This window comes from Garra rufa, chromosome 23, assembly GCF_049309525.1.
Source record: "Garra rufa chromosome 23, GarRuf1.0, whole genome shotgun sequence".
NCBI lineage: Eukaryota > Metazoa > Chordata > Actinopteri > Cypriniformes > Cyprinidae > Garra > Garra rufa.
This window is the reverse complement of record NC_133383.1, coordinates 22,903,526-22,924,856: the sequence shown is the minus strand read 5'-3', so window position 1 is coordinate 22,924,856 and position 21,331 is coordinate 22,903,526. Positions and strand designations below refer to the sequence as shown.

The following is a 21,331-nucleotide window of genomic DNA, read 5'->3' as shown; positions in this document are numbered from 1 at the left end:
CGATCTCTTCCTGTCTCTCTCTCTCTCTCTCTGCCACTCCGGCCATGTCTCTCTCTCTCTCTCTCGCTCTCTTTTTATCTGTCTCACTCTCGCTTTTATGATTTCCCCATCTCTCTCACCCACTCTTTTCCTTTCTCTCAGACCCCCTCCTTCTCTCTCGGGGTAAACAGATGTCGTGGTTGTTATTTATGTTTCTGCATGGTCTGGTTTTCATATGAATTATCTACAGCACTTGCACACCACAGAAGCACTGGCTAACTGGACATCTCCGAATGCCCTCGCACACTCACACATGTTCACACACAAGCATCTTCGAGAGCATATGTATATATGCATGAGCATGTGCAACTCAAACACTGCAAGAGAAAAGCGAAGGGGAACAACCTGTGCCGATAAACAGCACATATAGATGTGAATCTAAAAGAGACAGAATATACCAATCTTGAGACTTGAGATGGGGGAGTTTAGATGGGGTCAAAGGACAGAGAAGGTACCACACGAGGGAGCGCGAAAGGTAGGGACTGTACCAACGCGGCACTTAAAAGGGGAATTCGGGACGTGAGATGATGGAGCCAGTTTGACCTATCGGATCTTTTGTATTCCAAGCTTCGAAAGAGAGCGAAACGCACACAGGCTGTACTAACTGATACAGAGATACATCAGAGCAACAGAGTTTTGGAAGAGAAACAGACAGACTCTGCCAGCAGAGTGCAGAAATTATGAGCCAATGCGAGGCAGACCGTGCCAAAAGATCCCAGAGTGCGAGGAGGAAATCGTGTACTTACATAGTATTTTAGTACATAGTACTTTTGCAGTGTTACCTGCTGAATTTGCTATTATATGCCATATGCAATGGAACATACAGCACTCGCACTGTACTGTATCCCATAATGCACTGTGCTCAACCTGACTTTCTATTTCAGAGTGACAAGTGAACTGGAAGCAATATCAACCACTATTTTTTTACCGTCTCTTCTATGAATCATTATTTGATATGACTATCAAATGGTAACACAATAATAATTCCAGTAATTCTGTTCCACAATCTTTTTTTTTTTTTTTTGAAAAAGAGTAGGCAGTATACAATGTGTACTCTGTAATACGGAGAAAGCTATTGTTCTAACATATCTTGAAACCTGAAATGTATTTGTGTGCTTTATTATTTTACTAATTACAGATAATGGTTAATTCCTGGTTAAAGTTGTAAATAGTACTAAACTAAAATTCTAATTCAAACATGTATATATGTGACCCTGGAGCACAAAATCAGTCATAAGGGTAAACTTTTTGAAACTGATCTATACATGGTCTGAAATAAGCTTTCTATTGATCAAAATAGTGAGAAAATCGCCTTTAAAGTTGTCCAAATGAAGTAATTAGCAATGGATATTACCACTCAAAATTTTGATTTTGGTATCTTTAGGGTAGGACATTTACTAAATATCTTCATGGAACATGATATTTACTTAATATCCTAATGATTTTTGACATAAAAGAAAAATGTTTCATTTTGACCCATACAATGTATTTTTGGATATTACCTGTATACCTGTGCTACTTACAACTGGTTTTGTGGTCCAGGGTCACATATAATATATTATATATGCTAATACGTAATTACTTACAGTTCTTTATCAGTGATGTTATATTATTTTTGATGTTATATATGAAAATATTGGGCTCTGTAAGATAGATAGATAGATTTCACAGTTGTACTGTTGCACTGTTTTGATTAAATATATGCAGCTTTGGTAAGCATTTCAAAAACATTACAAAATCTTACTGAGCGTACATATTTGAACTGTAGTGCATATTAAATATATTTCTTATTATACTTTTTAATTTAATGTGCATGGTTGAATTTTTTTTTTTTTTTTTGTATATGGTGTATATAAACAAAAGCTCTCAAGGTCCTTGCACACTGAATCCAAAATTATCTTCTGAAATTTTGGCATGTTAAAAAATTAGTAAGTAGATAGATAGATACTCTAAGGAGTAGCTCCCTTCCAGAGCAAAATGTTACAAATAATGTACTCACTCCGTTATCATCCCAGATGTTCATGTCTTTCTTTCTTCAGTCATATAGAAATGATGTTTTTTGAGGAAAACATTTCAGGATTTCTCTCTATATAGTGGACTTCAGTGGTGCCTGTGAGTTTGAACTTACAAAATGCAGTTTCAATGCAGCTTTAAAGGGCTCTAAACGACCCCAGCTGAGGAATACGTGTCTTATCTAGCAATTTCTAAAAATAAAAATGTATATACTTTTAAACCTCAAATGCTCATCTTGTCTAGCTCTGCCATGTGCATGCCTATTCTGTGTAGTCCCGTTTAGGACTGTCACACCCCCGGACTTGCTAGTTGGATTCTCCCATCATTTCCCCCCGCAGATCTGTGTGTTTTGGTTCTCCCTCATTGTCTACACCTGAATGTGTTTATCAGTCTGTCTATTTAATGTGTGTGTTTTCCCCTGCATCCTTGTCGGTCTTTAATGTTACCACTCTGTGTCCCTGTGTCTGCCTGTTGCCCGTTGGATTTATTAAATACTTTTCATTTTACTAGGTCGTTGTTCGTGTGTTCCTGTCTGAATCATGACAGAAAGACCGACCTATACAGTTGTTTTTGTGTGTTCACCTCCGTTTTGTTTCCCGTTCATTTTTTTCCAGTCCTTTGTTTCTGTCGTGTGTTTTCTATGGATCACCTACTCCATCCGGAATTCATCCTTCTTCGGCTAAAGCAGGGGGAATTACCACTCGATGGCTACACGTTGATGTTCCAGCTCGTAGCTCATACCACCAGCTATCCGGACGACGGCGTTGAGGCCTGCGTCATGCAGAGCGCCGTCGTCCGAGGACGGCCCTCGAGCGGATTTCGCCGCGTTTGTGGAGTGGACACTGGCGAGAAACAGACCCTCGCCAGTACCACTCCAGACCCAGAACCCAGCCATCCACCCCGAATTGCGGATTACAAGCCTGAGCCCACCGTAGACGGGAAGCCCGAGCCCAGAGCGACAGCAGTATGGAGCGCCGATGGGCTCATAACTTCCGACCAGGTGCGAGAGCCGGCCATTACATCTATAACGGTGGAGTGCTGCGTGGAGCAAGAAGGGGCGGTAGAGAGCCCTGCCCACTGCACCACCACTGGGGGTGAGCTTGAGCAAGACTTTGGGGAATTAATAGACTTCTTCACGGAAATACCTGTCTGCCTGGATTTCCCACCCACCCTCTTCTATCTATGCCTGAATCTCCGCTGGTTCCGTCCAGCCGTCCTGAATCTCAGCTGGTTCCGTCCACTTGTCCAGAGTCATCGCTGGTTCCGCCCAGCCTTCCAGAATCCCCGCTGTCTTCTGTCTGTCCCCTTGCTCACCCTCAGCCCACCAGCTGTGCAGTGGGCTCGCCGCAGGTCTGCCAGTCACCATCGGCGTCATGGCTGGAGGATCCCTCATCTCTGCCTTCAGCCTCTGAGTCCTGGACTCCGCCTCGGCCCTCCGACCCTGCGGCTCCACCCCGTCTTTCAGCTCCCTCGTCTCCACCGTCGCCCGTCGGTCCACCAGCTCCACCGGGCTCCATCGTCCCTCCGGCTCTGCCCTGGTCAGTCGTCGCCCCACCTTCGCCTCTGGACTCTACTCCTCCGGCTGCGCCTCGTCGCTCCGTCCCACCGGCTCTGTGGACCTCCTCCCTCCTTGTCTCCCTCATTGTCTACACCTGAATGTGTTAATCAGTCTATTTAATGTGTGTGTTTTCCCCTGCATCCTTGTCGGTCTTTAATGTTACCACTCTGTGTCCCTGTGTCTGACTGTTGCCCATTGGATTTATTAAATACTTTTCATTTTACTACGTCGTTGTTCGTGTGTTCCTGTCTGAATCGTGACAAGGACAGTTAGGGTATGTCGAAAAACTCCCATCTAATTTTCTCCTCAAACTTCAAAATCATCCTACATCGCTGTTTTACCTTTTTTTTTTTGTAACCTTCTTTTTTGTTTTTTGACCTTCTTTGCACGTTCAATTTGTAAACACTGGGTCGGTACTTCTGCAGCGATGTAGGGCCATTTTGAAGTTGGAGGAGAAAATCTAATATGTTTTCTATACAGTATATGTATATATATAAACAGTGTGTAAGTGCATAATATCAGGCTTTCACTAAGAAAAACGTTGCTGTTTATTTTACAGTGACGCTGCAGCATTGGTATTAGATATTATATGTGTCATGCTTATTAATTTTGCATGCATGTTTATGCTTTTCACAGATATTAGAGATCGTCGGAAGAAGCCTGTGATGTTGTTTATCCATGGTGGTTCATACATGGAAGGAACAGGAAACATGTTTGATGCAAGTGTTCTTGCTGCTTATGGAAATGTGATTGTCGTCACTATGAACTACAGATTGGGAGTTCTGGGTAAGTACAATATTATAACAAGTCTTTTAATGCCTTATTTGTGTGTCTGTCTCCCTCCATGTACCATAGGAGATTTAAAAAAAAAAAACGGCTGTTGTTGTTCTTTAATAGTTCATTTATATTTTGTTAATGAAACTTAAAGGAAAGTTCACCCAAAAATGACAATTCTGTGATTAATTACTTACTCATGTTGTTCCAAACCTGTAAGACCTTCATTCATCTTCAGATCACAAATTAAGATATTTTGAGTCAGCTAAGCAACCGAGACATTCAAGGCCCAGAAAGTTAGTAAGGACATTGTTTAAATAGTACATGTGACATCAGTGGTTTAACCGTAATTTTATGAAGATACGAGAATACCTTTTGTGCGCAAAGAAAACAAAATTAACAACTTTATTCAACAATTTCCTCTTTTCCATGTCAGTTTTCGACGTGTGTTCACATGAGTACCACAATTGTTGGACTTTTTTATCAATGTCCTTACTACGTTTCTGGGCCTTGAAAGTGGTAGTTGCATTGCTGTTTATGCTGGGTCAGAAAGCTCTTGGGTTTCATCAAAAATATCCTAATTTGTGTTCTGAAGATGGATAAAGGTCTTAGGTTTGGAATGACATGAGAGTTAGTAATTAATGACAGAATTGTCATTATAGTTCACACAAAAATTTTACTTCAGTCCTCATTTATTCACCCTATACTGTTCCAAACTTGTATGAAGGCCTTTCTGTGGCACACGAAATATGATATTTTCCAGTATGCTCTGGCTGTTCTTTTGGAATTGGAAAATAGACCTTAAAGCTCCAAAATTAAATAAAAAGCACCATAAAAGTGTCAAACTTTGCTGAAAATCTACCCCTCCATCCCATAGTGAGTGTCAGATCTCATTCATACATTTAAATGTGGCACGTCAAGTCATGTTGCACCAGATTTGGCATCAGAGAAGTTGGACGTCATTGATTCTCACGCTGAAGCTGCCGCAACATGTCGTGACATGCCATTTTTGAATGTAAGCAAGTGCAAATGAGATTTGAGTGCTATTATGTTGCTTCAGAAGACTTAATATTCCTTTAAAAATTTCCTATGTGAATGTTTGTACATTTTATAAACTTAATATTTAAAGGATTAGTTCACTTCCAGAATAAATCTAGAATTAAGGTTTTTAAGAAAACATTCCTGGATTTTTCTCCATATAGAGGACTTTAATAGTGGCCAGTGGGTTGAAGGTCCAAACTGCAGTTTTAATGCAGCTTCAAAGGGCTCTACATGATCCCAGCCGAGAAACAAGGGTCTAATCTAGCCAAATATTGTCCTATCCTAACAAACCATACATCAATGGAAAGCTTATTTATCAGCTTTCAGATGATGTATAAATCTCATTTTCAAAAAAATTGACCCTTATGGTTTTGTGGTCCGAGGTCACACATAAGTTCTTTCAACGAACAATACGGTAAATCAGAATTGATTACTGGTGTTTTGAGTTTAAGAAGGAACACTATTCTCAGCTACTTCCTGAGTTATTGGATTGGGTTTTTTATCTATAAAAATTACTTTCAGAGAACCTAAAGATAGACATTAAAATGGTTGTGAGGGAAGATGATGTAGTGGTTGTTCAATGGTATAAAGCCTGGTTATTGAATTGTAAAACCTATTTTGTGAATTATATGAAGCCATCAGAAAGATTTTAGAAGAATATTGATTTATTCTCTTCATTTTTGGAGTATTTTTGAGTCATTAGCATCTAGATGTGGTGTTCTGCTCTACTTCAACTTTAACACTTTTAAGTGACCTCATTTGGAAAAGAGGAATTACAGTAATTCAATCAGGAAGAAGAAACGTCCGAAACTCTAGAAGTGGAGTACCGCTCTCTGTCAATTTAAAGATACTGAAAAGTGATTTTAGGATATAAGAATTACAATAACCCAATCGGGAAGGAGTAAAAGCCTGTATTCCATTTTCACTGCCACTAAACTGTAAAAAAGACCCAATTATGACTGCATTTCCTAGCTGTTAGTAACAACATTAAAGTACACTTAAGTTTCAAGTTTGGTTTAAAGATTCACAAGGAATGTTTCATGCATGGTGTGAGAAAACCATGTTTGGGCCGTTTCTGCGCAGTGATGGGTTTGCAATCGAGATGCCTCCCTTTTTCCATGAACGCATAATGAATGCAGAAGGCCAGGGTGAGTTTACCTTCAAGAATGACAGATTGAATATAAATCTAAACAGACTAAGAAGGTAAATGAAACAGTTCCCTGTTGAGAAGAAGTGATCTGAGGAAATCACAGTCAGAGTTGTAAGTGAAGTAGTTCTGGCCTTTGTGGGTTCTCAAGTGTGTTTATTTTATTAACTGATCAAACGCTTCTTGTATTAACCGTTCCCATATCACTCTGTGTATGAAAAGAGTAGAGAATTTTTGTTTTTTAAATGTGTGCAGCCTACTGCAGTGAATGTGGCCTATAGTTTGTTATATAAATATATGTATGTTACAAGTCAAGTATGGCTGGGAGATGGAGGACAAAAAGCATTGTGATGATACTTAGTGTGTATGTATATGCTCTAAAATGGGTTGAAAAGGATTATTTTATTAGAAAACCCATTATTTAAACCAAACAACAACTATAACCAAGTAGCTTTAAAATGCTTAGTTATTATAATATAATATAATATAATAATATGAGCAACATCACATGAGTAGCAGTGCGATATAGTTGTATATTATATCATGGCTGTGATTCGGCCACACAGCTTGCCAATATACAGTCATATCACACAGCTATGAGTGTGATATTGCATTTACACAACAGTTTGATGGCACAAATATGTAAATATATGAGAAACAACAACAAAGAGTCTTTAGAAACCCTCTTTTGTGCAGACCACTTCCTTCCACCAAGGATTCAAATCTCAGTTTGACAGCCTCCGTTACGAATTTGAAAACGTCACTTTATAACGAGTAATGCAGGAATGCTAAGTTTCTTCATTGAAAGCTTATTGTATTCAGGGCTTAAAAACGGAAAAAAAATCCATTCGGTTCACTCCGAGCAGAATCGATATTATAACGTTTCTGTTCTTGCGTTCCTCATTAAACAATACGTTCCAAGAACGGTTTTCTAGAAAAAATACCGGTTAATAACGTTATTTTATTGCACAGCACGATAGATAGATAGATAGATAGATAGATAGATAGATAGATAGATAGATAGATAGATAGATAGATAGATAGATAGATAGATAGATAGATAGTGTGTGCCTTTTAATAACATGTTTGGCATTATGTTTACAAATGATTAAACCAAATTCCGTGTTCGTGTCATTTGAACTTCTTGTCTTTAAAACCGAAAGTAAACGAGTTCACAACCAGGGTTTGAAATTTAGCGCGGTCCGAAGTAAGGTGTTAAAAAAATTGTGCTATATTAACACCCTCAAATGCACTACATATAGCCAAAGTCCTTTTAAGAATGGTAAAATGGTAAGATGGTATTCTATAGTCTTTGATATAGCCTAGCGTCAGAAGATTTTTTTATGAAAGTACAATGTTGCCAGATATTGCTCCGAAAAACAAGCAATTACAAAAAGAGAGAAAAAGATATCCGAAATAAGTTCAAAGCTTGTGTTTTTTAAACAAGATTAATATATCAGTAACACTAACGTTCAACTTTCCACTTTCCACTTTATAAACGTCCCAAAGTGTCACACTAAATTGGAAAAATACACGTATAATAAGTGGATCTGGCAACAAACGGAGGCTGCACACGCGCTCTCACTCAACGCGCTCTCAAGCCCCGTTCACTGCGCTAGCTTCTCGCATCAACATGAATTGCAAACACTCATGTGATATGAGGTGGTTTAAACGGCTTAATAATCATTCAGAGAGCTTGGCATTTTATTTTTGAATATACAAAAATGACCAATGGCCAGACCTCGGTGACCTCATAGCTGGCTACGGCCGTGCCTGGAAACGCGTTACAAATGAGCTAATCATTTTTTTTAAACAGTTTTCTTGTTTGATAATACTATAGCGAAATAAGCCCCTTCAAGACCATCCGCTTCACATTCTGACCACACGGCTTAATCTGCGATAAAAACCTGTTGACTTAATTATTCCTTGCCTAATATGCATAGCCTATTATAGGCTATTTTCACTCAAACAAAAGAGAACTAAAAACAATAGACAATTTTAACTACAAGTTTTAATTAGGCTACAATAACTTAAACCTAAACATACCTTTGCACATGAAACAGCAGGTGCTTGGTAACCTTAAGCTCGTCGCATCAGAAAGGGCTCTGCTTATGACGTCTGCTTCGCGGGCATTTCACGGTGTATGCGTCACCGTCTCATTTGCGCACACAATTTGAATTCATGTTTTTGGTCTGCCAAATTGATATAATAAAGAGAACGATAAAAATACCGTTATTAACCGGTTAATTTGGAATTTCTGTTTCTGTTTCTGTTCAGAACGATTAAAATTGATTTTGTTTTCGTTTTTGTTCCTGTTCCTGTTTAATGTCATTTGTTTTCGTTTTTCGTTTTCGTTCCTTAAACCGGTTCAGAGCCCTGATTGTATTACTGTATTAAAAACTCACTGTATTATGTAGAGTATTATAAGAGAGAGATGGACTGAGCAAGTGTGATTCCATACATCTGATACAGCATTCATTCTTCAGATCAATCTCATTTTCACAATAAATCATTAGAATGTCTGCCGATGAAAGGCGATATCTTTGTCGTACTATCCTTTCATCTGTTAAGGGTGATTTTCAATGACAGCGCTGCTCAGTGCATTTGTTGGCTGCTTCTTACAAAGTGTTGTTGAAAGTAAAAATAGCTTTCTTGTTTACAACCCTGTTTTCATAAACAACAACAACAGCCATCATAAAAGTTGCGAGGCAATTCAGTCAAAAGTACAAAGGCAGCACTCTGACATGCAGCAATAAATTTACATAAACTATAACATGATGAAATTTTGCCCTCAGATACAACTATTTGCTCTGGAACAAATAATAGATTAATGAGACCAAAGACTGCCCGTTAGATTTACCCCAAACAAACAATATCTCATGTTTAACCACAATAGAGACATCAGAGCCAGCGGCAAATTCCAAAAGAACTGGCCGAGGTAAGGCTGCTCTTGGTGGGTTCATGAGCACTGACACCCTGGAGCTCACATTTCAGAAAACATTGAAGCAAATTTACAAATAGACATTATCTTTTTAACAAACTGTGTATTTGAAGTCTAAACAAGTACATTCTCACCTGAAAAACTCTTTAAAATACATTCCATGACACAAAAACAGTATTATTTATAAAATTATAGTGGATTTGGGCATCCACCATTACACTCACTCTAAGAAATACCACAGACAGAGTGATACAAATAGTGAAAAAATTGGGGTGCTGTTATCACTAGAATATCGCACCTCTGGAAAAGGCTCTCAGCCAATTAGATTCAAGGACCATCAAAAACTGTTGTATAAAATATAATATGACATTAAAATGAATATAATAAAACATTAAAAATGTTGCCTGGTAAATAACTGCAATGAAGTTTAAGTACTAAAATTACAAAACTACTATTACTAAATTGAAAAAAAAGAAAAAGAAATGCTTTTAAATCAGTTCACTGATTCACATTTTAAACTAATTTACAGAGACCTGAAGATCTGATCCTATAACTAAATGGTCATTAGGAAATAGTGGACCAACTAAAATACATTAAAATCATTGCAAAAGACATTGTATTACTTACCGTGTTTTATAGCCGTACAAATTTTACAACTCCAGCATTTTAGTCTGTGTAAAGGTTTTCATTTTGTGTAAAAGGTTCTGTCAAAAAATGTGTCAGTAATAAAGGTTGACATTACGCCACAGTATACATGCTGCACATTTTGGCAAGTGGTCAGCAGATATCCATGCACACAAAAATAATGTGCATACACTGAGCTTGTTATTTATCCCTCACTATTGAAAATTCAAATACATCCTAAATGTATCCTGCCCTGAAAGGATGCAAAAAGGATGCTTATTAGCAGGGGTGAGGAATTTTGGTACATGGATGAATAAGAGTAACCTTTCAGTGTATTATCTGTCTCTCTCCCTTTCTCTCTATTCTGCTTTAAAGAGGTTTTTCTATAGCGGTGAAGAGGATTACGCGTTTATGTCTTGCCATTCCAACCCCATTGGATGATTGGATTGGATGAAGCATTTTCAAAAAGAGAAAAAAAATGCACAAAGGAAGCGAAAAAAAAGACACAGAACAGTGTTCCGCATCGTAAAAGCAGGTTTAGCACAAAACCGGACCCTTTATTCATCTCCAATACACACAGATACTAATCAGAACTGTTTTCACAATATTCATATGCACCTTTACTCACCGAAAGACAGATAAAAGGAAAAAGGGCCAGATAAAGGAAGAGAGAGACAGAATGAGTGAAAGAGTAGAGACAGAAGGGAGATATGTGAGCATGCTAAAAATAACCCTCAGAAGCGCCTTTTTAAATCTGCAGTGAAGCAGAGAATTCATTCAAACCAATGCTAATGCAGCACACACACAAACATAGCGTTTGTTGGATTCTGACCCGCATGTTCAGGATCCTGTGTGTTTCCGAAGGCTCATACACATGTGCGCTATCTGAAATTCCTCACACACACTCTGAGGATGGGGTGGCAGAAGGCCAGAGTGAGCTGCGAGTGCTAGTACACATGTGCGCTGTGTACTGCAGCAGGCTAGCTCTGTTAGCATTAGCACTCTGCCAATGTGCAAGTTCTTTCCAGATCTGAGGCGCCCTCACCTTCCATCTCTGCCTCTGCCCAGCTGGCCCTCGGAGCTGCTGATTTGTGTACCACAGCCATCTGCTCAGACTAATTAACTAATTAACTAATTAATGAACTCTGGGGAAGAAAGAACGCGCTGTCGATGGGCCTTCCGGGTTAGTGCTGTTTTCTTACCAGGGCCTAAGTGTTTCCTGCATTTCCCTGTTCGCATTACCCCCTCACCTTGCTCACTTTCTCTTTCTCGGCATCTACCAGCCCTTCATCAAATATGTCCTATTTGAAGAAACAGATTACCCTAATTAGGTTTCTAATTCCACACGAATCTTTACTTCAGCAGTTTTTATGCTTTCACCACCAGCTAGCGCAGAATCCCTGAATTATGATTCACGTTCTGCCGCGCACCTCTCGAGGATGTTTGCTTTAAGCTACTTGTGTTTTCGAAACACGCTTTTCAGTTTTTGATGTGGACACTAATCGCGTAATTATAAATTCAAATGGAAACAATAGATGTTTGTGGTGTTGGTATTGGAGAAGTGGAGAAGGTGATTTTTGCAGATGTAAATGACACCTCAGATCTCGGAATGAAGAGGACACATTTTCATATTTTTATACCCGCTGCAGGTGATCGGCGCCAAGATTTAGCATGATTAACTTCACTTGTTTATTTCTATTTTTGAGTAAACGATTATAGAGAAGAAGTCGGTCATCGATCCCAGTATTTGGCGGGAGTTCTTACACAATCTCAAGGCAATTCAGAACTATTTTACATTTTAGAAATTGGTGGCCAATGCATATGAATTTTTATAATCGTATCTATTACCACCCACTGACAATTGTTAAAAAAAGTAAGCATTAAGATCCACTGTTGGAGGAATTTGTACAAAAATGTACATTGGTTATGAAAAAAAGTAAGCACAAAGCTTCACCCTGTTGAAAAACCAGCATATACTGGTTAGGTGTGTTTTGGTGCTGGGATGCTGGTTTTAGCTGGTTTATGCTGGTCCTTTGCTGGTTGATGCTGGTTCTTTGCTGGTTTATGCTGGTCCTTGACCTGCTAAGGACCAGCATAAACCAGCAAAAGACCAGCATTAACCAGCAAAGGACCAGCATAAACCAGCAAAGGACCAACATAAACCAGCTAAAACCAGCATCCCATCACTAAAACATACTTAACCAGGTAGAACAGGGCGAAACTATGTTACGAATTCGAAACTATTGTTAGAAAAAAGTAAGCACAAAGCTCCACTGTTAGGGAGAATTTGTACGATAATGCGTTGTTAGAAAAAAAATTAAGCACGGAGCTTCACTCTTAGAGGGAACTAGTATGAAAACAAGGGATTTTTAGAAAAAAAAAACCACAAAGCTCCACCACTAGGGAGAATTTGTACAATAACGTATGAATTTTAGAAAAAAAGTAAGCACAAAGCTCCACCGTTAGGGTGGATTCGTATTGTACTCCATTAGGATTGAAGCATCCTGTTATTTTTTCTAACAATCCTGTTTTCGTACAAATTCATATGAAATTGTCACCTTGAAAAATTGTTAAATCGTGTCATGTTCCAGTGGTCAGGAGAACAGGGTGGAATCCAATGGCTAATATTATCAAGAGCTAAAACTCATTAGTTTTATCTAATCACATAACTCTGTTTGAGGTACAAATGGCCTCTCTTCCCCTCATTCTTTCTTCAGTAGCAGTACGTCCACTGGTAAAACAGGCAGTTAGTTGTCTGTAGTCTGTTGTAAGGTGCAGTCGTGCAGAACGCAGAATATTGTTTTTATGTTTGTGGGATTATTGATGCAGCCTAACAGCAGAGCCCTGCGAAGCACAGCTGATTAACTATTTTACTATACTTCACCAACCAATATGCTTGTTTTAGATACTAATAATTCAGTGACAGAAACACACTCCTGTAAGAAATGGAAAGGACAAATGGGGCTCTGAGGTTCAAATCCTTCCTGCAGATAGAAGGCAGCTAGTGGTGGAGAAATGACACTGACTACTGCTTAAAAAGAAGAAACATTAAAAAATATAATTATTTATGGTATTTGGTAATTCATCTATCTATCTATCTATCTATCTATCGTTCTTTCGTTCTTTCTATCGTTCTATTGTTCAATAGTTCTTTTTATCTATCTGTCACTCTGTTGTTCTATCATTCTATCATTTTATCATTAATTCGTTCTTTCGATAGTTGTATCTCTATCTATTGTTTGTCTTTCTGTTGATGTATAGTTTGTTCTGCCATTTCTTCTATCGTTCTGTTGTTCATTCTATCTATCTATCTATCTATCTATCTATCTATCTATCTATCTATCTATCTATCTATCTATCTATCTATCTATCTATCTATCTATCTATCTATCTATCTATCTATCTATCTGTTGTTCTATCGTTCTCTTTCTATTGATGTATTGTTTGTTCTGTCTTTCTATCAATAAATCTATCTATCCATCTATCACTCTATCTTTCTATCGTTCTATCATTGTATTGTTCATTTGTTCTTTCGATAGTTGTATCTATTTTCCCCTGCTTCGCTCTCTCACCTCCTCATCCCTCTTTTTCTGGTATGCTACACACTCTCTCTCTCTCTCTCTCTCTGTCTCTCTCTCCGATCTGTCGTTCACTGAAATGGTGCATATTCATGAGTCCTGCCCCAAACTGCTGCTCTCAGCACCAAAGTCTGCAGGAGATTCAACTCAGCACTCAGCTCGCAGTGAAACTTACCAAGAGAATCAGAGCGGTGCACAGGGTTAGACGTTTGACTGATCATTTTGCTAAATTGTAATATGATATTCCGTTACACATATGGACGCAACCCGCTGTTTAGGATAATCACTGCATTTTTGCAACATTCAACATTGTGTCTGCACACTCGCAAAACACATTCCTCCTGAAAGAAGAAGTGGCTGGTTGCCAGGCAACAGCAAACAGCTCCACAGAAAGGAGGTTAATATGAAGACAGTCAAACCCACAGTCCCTCAGCAACCAATTCCTGAAACGTTGTTTTCCCATCAATCAGCCTTTTATCCAATGGCTGTGCTGCACACACAGACTCCCAGTCATCCGACAGACCACACTAGGGGTTCCCACTCATCCAGGTGCACAAATGTTTACATCCTTGCCTCTGAACAATCGGTTTCGACACATTCAAATGGAGTCTCGACACATAGCCAGCGTACCACCTATTTCTGCAGTATATACAGTGTATATTGTGCAGGGTATGCCAGTTTTCTGTATTCATGGAAAACCCGAATGACCTTCTGCATTTGCCATAATGTGCAGTATGCAACTGCATGGATCCCACAGTGCATCTGGCATAAATCAACACTGCATATGACGGCAATTCAGTTGCTGGCAACATTTGAGCAGAGATGTTAAAATAATAAATAATTTGTCAGAGCAGAAATGGAAGGTTAAGTTGAGCAGGTTGCATTGTGGGATACAGTAGTAGGTCAGCTGGGTATCCCGTTCCAACAAAAATGTGCATGCTGCGCACAGTATGCATACTCAAAACATAGACACAGACTCACCACCTCTAGGATTCACACTCACCTAATATGAAACTATTATAAAAAGACCTCACGTCCACACTTCCCCCACTAATTTGCACTACAGTTGTATTTGTAATGCACTCTGTGACTTCACTCATCTTTAGGGACTCGCCTGTGGTGGCCTGATCCAGCAGTTTGATGAATACGTAATTTGCCTCGTTTTCTACGGGTTGTCCTTGACTCGTGAGGCCTGCGCTTACGATGTGAGTTAGCACACATTCAGTTACCTGCCCTATTAATGTCATTTAAACAATGTGGCTATGTTCACACCACAGTTTAGTGTGGCCCAAATTATTTTTCCCCCAGATTGTTTTTTTTTGTTGGTGAGTATGACCGACAAAAATCACCTGTATCTCTGAATCTCACATTTCTTAATGTGGCAATAAAACAGAAACGTATTTGATGTTTAACAATGCAACTTAAAGAAGTTCACTTCCAGAACAAAAATTTACAGATGATTCACTCACCCCCTTGTCGTCTAAGATGTTTGTGTCTTTCTTTCTTCAGTCGTAAAGAAATTATGTTTTTTGAGGAAAACATTTTAGGATTTCTCTCCATATAGTGGACTTCTATGGTGCCCCCAAGTTTGAACTTTCAAAATGCAGTTTAAATGCAGATTCAAAAGGCTTTTAATGATCCCAGCCGAGAAAGAAGGGTCTTATCTAGCAAAACGATTGGTTATTTTCTAAAAGAAATGGTTTGGTTTATGACAGTTAGGTTATGTCGAAAAACATCTCATTTTCTCCTCCAACTTTAAAATCATCCTACATCGTTGCAGAAGTACTGACCCAGACTTTACCAAGTGAACATGCAAAGAAGATCAAACAAAGGTAAAACAGCAATGTAGAATGATTTTGAATTTGGAGAAGAAAATGAGATGGGAATTTTTTGACCTACCCTAACTGTCATGAACCGGAATACACAGAGTTCATGCAGAGCTAGACAAGACGAACGATCGGTTGGCTAGATAAAACTACACTTCCATTCCGGCGTAATAGTCAAGGAAGTTTGCTGCCGTAATATGGCCGAAGCAGGCGCAGTAATATCACGCAGCACATGTGCAAATGCTAACCTAGCTGGAAACTAATTTCAGGCGCTGCAAGATATTACTCCACCTGCTTCGGCCATATTACGGCAGCAAACTTCCTTGACTATTACGCCGGAATGGAAGTGTAGTTCCTAATCTTATTGGCCTAAAAAATCGCAGCTGTACATTTTCCGCCGCTATTAGTACACAATATAACTACAGAAGAGTCAAGTTTTAAATTGGAAAAATATTGAAACTCGTTGGTCATTTTTGAATGCGACGCTACTGGTCTCATAGGATTCAATGATCTATGCTAAGCTATGCTAAAAGTGATATCGCCAGAACAGGAGAACGGCTGAATGGATTTGAAAACGGTAAAACTCAACTTATTAACTCGGGGGGAGTTGGAGAATGAGCCTATTTCCAAAAAAAAGTGGAGTGTTCCTTTAATGATTCATCTGTGTTTAATTACTATTTAGTGTTTGGTAACTTTATTCGACCTCTGTATATGTTCCACTTGCTCAGGTAAACAATGAGTTTATGTGTAAATTGTTCTAAACTCACTTAAATTAGAAATTGTTATTTTTTAAAGTCTAATAAATGTTAAAATTGTTAGTGGGTAAATATTCCATCAGTAATATTGGTATCAGTGATACCTTCAATCATAAAAAATATTTAACAAATAATAAAAAATACACTGTCTTTAAGTTGTATCTACATTAATTTGAAGATTGAATGTTAAATATTGCAATATAAAAGTATATTTCAAAACTTTACTGTTAACTTTAATGTCGAGCGGGATTAAACGTGATTAATCGTGATTAAACATGATTAATCGTGATTAATTGTGATTAATCGTCATTAATTGTGATTAATTTTAAAATATATATGTGACCCTGCACCACAAAACCAGTCATAAAGGGTTAATTATTTGAAACTTTCCACTGATATATGGTTTGTTAGGATAGGACAAAATTAGGCAGAGATACAACTATTTGAAAATCTGTAATCTGAGGGTGTCAAAAAATCTAAATATTGAGAAAATCGCCTTTACAGTTTTCTAAATGTAGTTCTTAGCAATGCATATTACATTACTAATCAAAAATTAAGTTTTGATATATTTACAATAGGAAATTTACAAAATATCTTCATGGAACATGATCTTTGCGTAATATCCTAATGATTTTTGGCATAAACGAAAATTTAATTTTGACCCATACATTGTAGTTTTGGCTATTGCTACAAATATACCTGTGCTACTTAAGACCAGATTCACATAAATTGCACAACTGTTTTTAATTTCTGAAGGATCATATGAAACTGAAGACCTTTGATTGAAAGTTTAAGTGATATTTCAAGGAAAGATGCAAAAATATAAGCTATATTTATTTAAAATATATTGAAGCTAATCACTGCTAATGTTTTGTTTTATCATGGAAATGATTGCATGGTTTAGGATAATGATGCCGTCGGTCGTGAATACACGCTACTGTTTTGCACAGCATGTAAATGAATTTAGCAGATGCAGCAGTATCCTTTAAAACAAAGTCATTATCGGCCTGTGGGAGTTTCAGACGTCAAACGCTTTTTTTAACATCTGTAACAAACATTTTCAAAGAGCTCTATTTCTGTGTATCCCTCCGTCTACAACACTAGGAGAGCCTTTTATATGTAGAGGTGCCGAGCGTGTGATCTGTTTTGCTATTGTGTGTTGTTTGTAATATGATGTGCCGTATGTTGTCGCTTGTCGTCTTCCTCACAGGCCTGACTCCTGAAAACAACATGGCAGTTTGTCTTTTTCCCTACTCATCCTTCTTAGTTTCTTTGACATGCTCTCTGTCTCTAAAACACACACACACACACACACACACACGCACACAGTCACACTCACTGACTCTTATATTGGGTCTGAGGGCACGTAGCTTTTAAGTACGGGTCTATTTTTATCTTTTTTTCCGCTCTTATGTCTTTTCCCCATTTCTTTTAATATTCCAGAAGAAGCCTATCTTTCACAGTCTGAAGAGTGGTTTCTTAGACATGTGAAATATGTTTGAAATTCCCCTTTTTCTCGCCACGTTTTCATGTTTTCAGTGCATCACCAGTTCAGTTAGAATAGTAAAATAGACGGTCTTACGTAAGCTCTTTAGTTCTCATTTACACTGTGACTCCAGAGTCTCACACGCCCCATTTTAATGAGAGGTAGCATGCATTATTTGTAGATGTCCGTAATGGTATATGGGCTTCCTGTTTTGAAGTATGTATGTGAATGTGGGCACTTAAGCTTTTTCTGCACAGAGAACATCGGTCCAAATGTCTAAACTGGCTAATCGGCTAGACTCGTCATGAAGATGGGCTTGACAAGATGATAATAAAGCTCCTCTCACCAGCAGTGATAACAGTTAATGCATCAAACCCACCCCGGCACCCCTGAGGTTCACAGTTCTGAGCGTTGCAGATGGAAATATGTTCTGCCAAAGCTACTGTAACTGAAGAAACATATGTTTTTGAGCGATTATAAATAGATTTATAAACTAGCGATGGAATGATTTGAATCTTCTGAATCATTTTGTTTTGTTAGTTCATTTGTTTATTCACTATTCCTGTAGGCTGATAAACATCAATTTATAAGAAAAAAAGGGTGTTTTAAAGACTGACTTCCAAATATTGTTCTGCTAAACTTTTATAGCACTGTAACTGAAGAACATGTTTTCAAGTGATAGATTTATGAACTCTTGAATCTTGAATATAGATTTATGAATCTTTTGAATCGGTTCTGATTTGTTTGTTCATTTGTTCAGTCATCGTTCCAACACTGGTGAGTGACTCAGAGTCATTGAGTTCATTGAGACCAAAGGATTCAGTCAATGAATGATTCACCTAAAAGATTCAAAAATATTAATGTACTGCTTAATGTCTAATGTGTACACAGTGTATAAAATCTACTATTTTTTCATTATGCATTAATTAACATGCTAAATTTTAAGAGGGAAAAAAGTGATTTAAATATTGAGTGTAAATATAAATTGAGTGTTATATTCAAATTTAACAATTATTTACAAAAACGAATGTACTGCTTCATGTCCAATGTGCAGTATACAATGCATAATGGCTTAGATTTTTATGTTTAATAAATATGCTCAAATTTACAGTTTTACTCCAGTCTTATGAGTACAAACTAGTGTCATTTAAACATGTTCTGCTAAAGCTTTTATAGTACAGTAATTGAAGACATACTGTATATTTTGAGCAATTTTAAAAGAATTTATGAACTACACTCTTAAAAATAAAGGTGCTTAACAATGCCATTGAAGAACCTTTTTTGTCTGAATGGTTCCATAAAGAGCCTTTAACATCTAAAGAAAATTTCTGTTTCACAAAAGTTTCTTTGTGGCGAAAGAAGGTTCTTCAGATTATAAAAGGTTAAGAAAGAGATGGTTCCTTAAAGAACATTTGATTTAATTGTTCTTTGTGGAACCAAAACCATGGCATCGCTGTGAAGAACTTTTTAAAGTGTGTATAGCAATGAAATTATTTGAATCTTTTGAATCAGTTTGATTTGTTTGTTCATTTGTTCAGTCACCATTCCTGTAAGATGATGGACATGATCAATTTTACATATATTCTTACTTCAATCTTATGAGAGTAAACATGTTTTTGAGTGATAGATTTATGAAGCAGTGAAACAAAACGTTGAAATTTTGGGTCCATGGCCTGGAAACTCCCCAGATCTTAATCCCAATGAGAACTTGTGGACAATCCTCAAGAGGCGGGTGGACAAACAAAAACCCACTAATTCTGACAAACTCCAAGAAGTGATTATGAAAGAATGGGTTGCTATCAGTCAGGATTTGGCCCAGAAGTTGCTTGAGAGCATGCCCAGTCGAATTGCAGAGGTCCTGAAAAAGAAGGGCCAACACTGCAAATACTGACTCTTTGCATAAATGTCATGTAATTGTCAATAAAAGCCTTTGAAACGTATGAAGTGCTTGTAATTATATTTCAGTACATCACAGAAACAACTGAAACAAAGATCTAAAAGCAGTTTAGCAGCAAACTTTGTGAAAACTAATATTTGTGTCATTCTCAAAACTTTTGGCCACGACTGTAGTATAAGTCATATTAGTGTGCTATACCAAACACAGCCTATGTTAGGCCAGTTCAAGTCTGTTGTAAAAAAAAATGAATAGGAATCTTTTTAAATGGTAACAGGAAATTCCAAATCAATGTGACTAATTAACACTTTAGTTCTCTCGCCTAATTCCTTCGTTCAGTTTAGCAATGTACTTTGCTCTTCTTGGCCTCAGAGTGCTTGATCTTGGTCAACATGTATTGATCATGGTCTTTTATACCTTTGGTCTACATTGTTTGTTATCTTATCTCTAGTCTAACTCTCTTGCTCTCCGTAGGTTTTCTAAGCACTGGAGATCAGTCTGCGAAGGGGAATTATGGGCTACTGGACCAGATTCAGGCTCTGCGATGGCTCAACGAGAACATCGGACACTTTGGTGGAGACCCAGAGAGGATCACCATTTTTGGCTCTGGGGCTGGAGCCTCATGCGTCAATCTTCTCATTCTGTCCCATCATTCTGAAGGTTTGAAACACTATTTCCTTGATCATCAATTACAATTAGTCCATCACTTAAAAGAAGGTCACCAAAAATGAAAATTTATTCATTATTAACCTATTTTAGATGCTTATTTTTTGGAAGACTTTTATTTTTGGATATTTTGAATTGTTAGGTCTAAAACCCTATTTGTGGTATAATTTTTTAAAATATACTGTTCTGTGTTTTTTTTTTAATACCAATATACTGTGCGGCTGTGTGAGAGTGAGACTGATTTTTGGCAATGCCTTGCAGTGTGTGTGTGAGTTTGTGTGTGTGCGAGACTGATTTACACCGCTATCTCGAGATCACACGTGCGTCTGCATTTGATGCCAGTTTATAATGAGTGCTGTGTGATAAAAATGGAGGGATGTGAGACAAATTCATAATGAGCCGCATGTACAACTATGTGTGTGTGAGTGTGATGCAGAAGTGTTGGACTGCAGATGAGCTGATTCTTAATTGATTTCATAGGGAACTGGAGCTGGGGGGTCTTGTAATAGTGTATAGTGTGTGTGTGTGTGTGTGTGTGTGTGTGTGTGTGTGTGTGTGTGTGTGTGTGTGTGTGTGTGTGTGTGTGTGTGTGTGTGTGTGTGTGTGTGTGTGACTGTGGGGTGGGGGAAACATTTTAATAATTAATAGCAGAATCTGCAGATGAAAACCGTGGGACACTTTACATAACGGTGCAGCAGGGTTCTGAAAGCCAAGATGGTTTCCTCACGCTTATTCAGAGCCTTTTCGACCACTGCTGGGCTCACTTTGTCACTTTCACTCAAGTAATGAATCTGAGTTGCTACCTGCCCTATTTACAACACATATAAAAAAGAGCCCCTGACTGTTGGTTCATGCTGTTATTGGTTATGCCTTGTTAAGACTAACATTACCTTTCTACTTTCTACTTTCAAACTTCCATTATGTTAGCATAGCAACCTGTTTCTCTGATCATTAAAATAGTTTCAGAACTTCAAAGGTGCCATAGAATG

The 21,331-nt window shown here is 38.0% G+C and overlaps 1 protein-coding gene across 1 annotated transcript in view; it reads left to right on the top strand.

Annotated features, from left to right (window-relative positions):
* The window catches only part of nlgn2b (neuroligin 2b), a 117,475-nt gene that overhangs the window by 82,269 nt on the left and 13,875 nt on the right, over nucleotides 1–21,331 (top strand). The window contains exons 4-5 of the mRNA XM_073829118.1: nucleotides 4,247–4,396; nucleotides 20,151–20,336. Coding sequence (XP_073685219.1) covers nucleotides 4,247–4,396; nucleotides 20,151–20,336 — 336 coding nt within the window. The remainder of the gene's footprint in view (nucleotides 1–4,246; nucleotides 4,397–20,150; nucleotides 20,337–21,331) is intronic.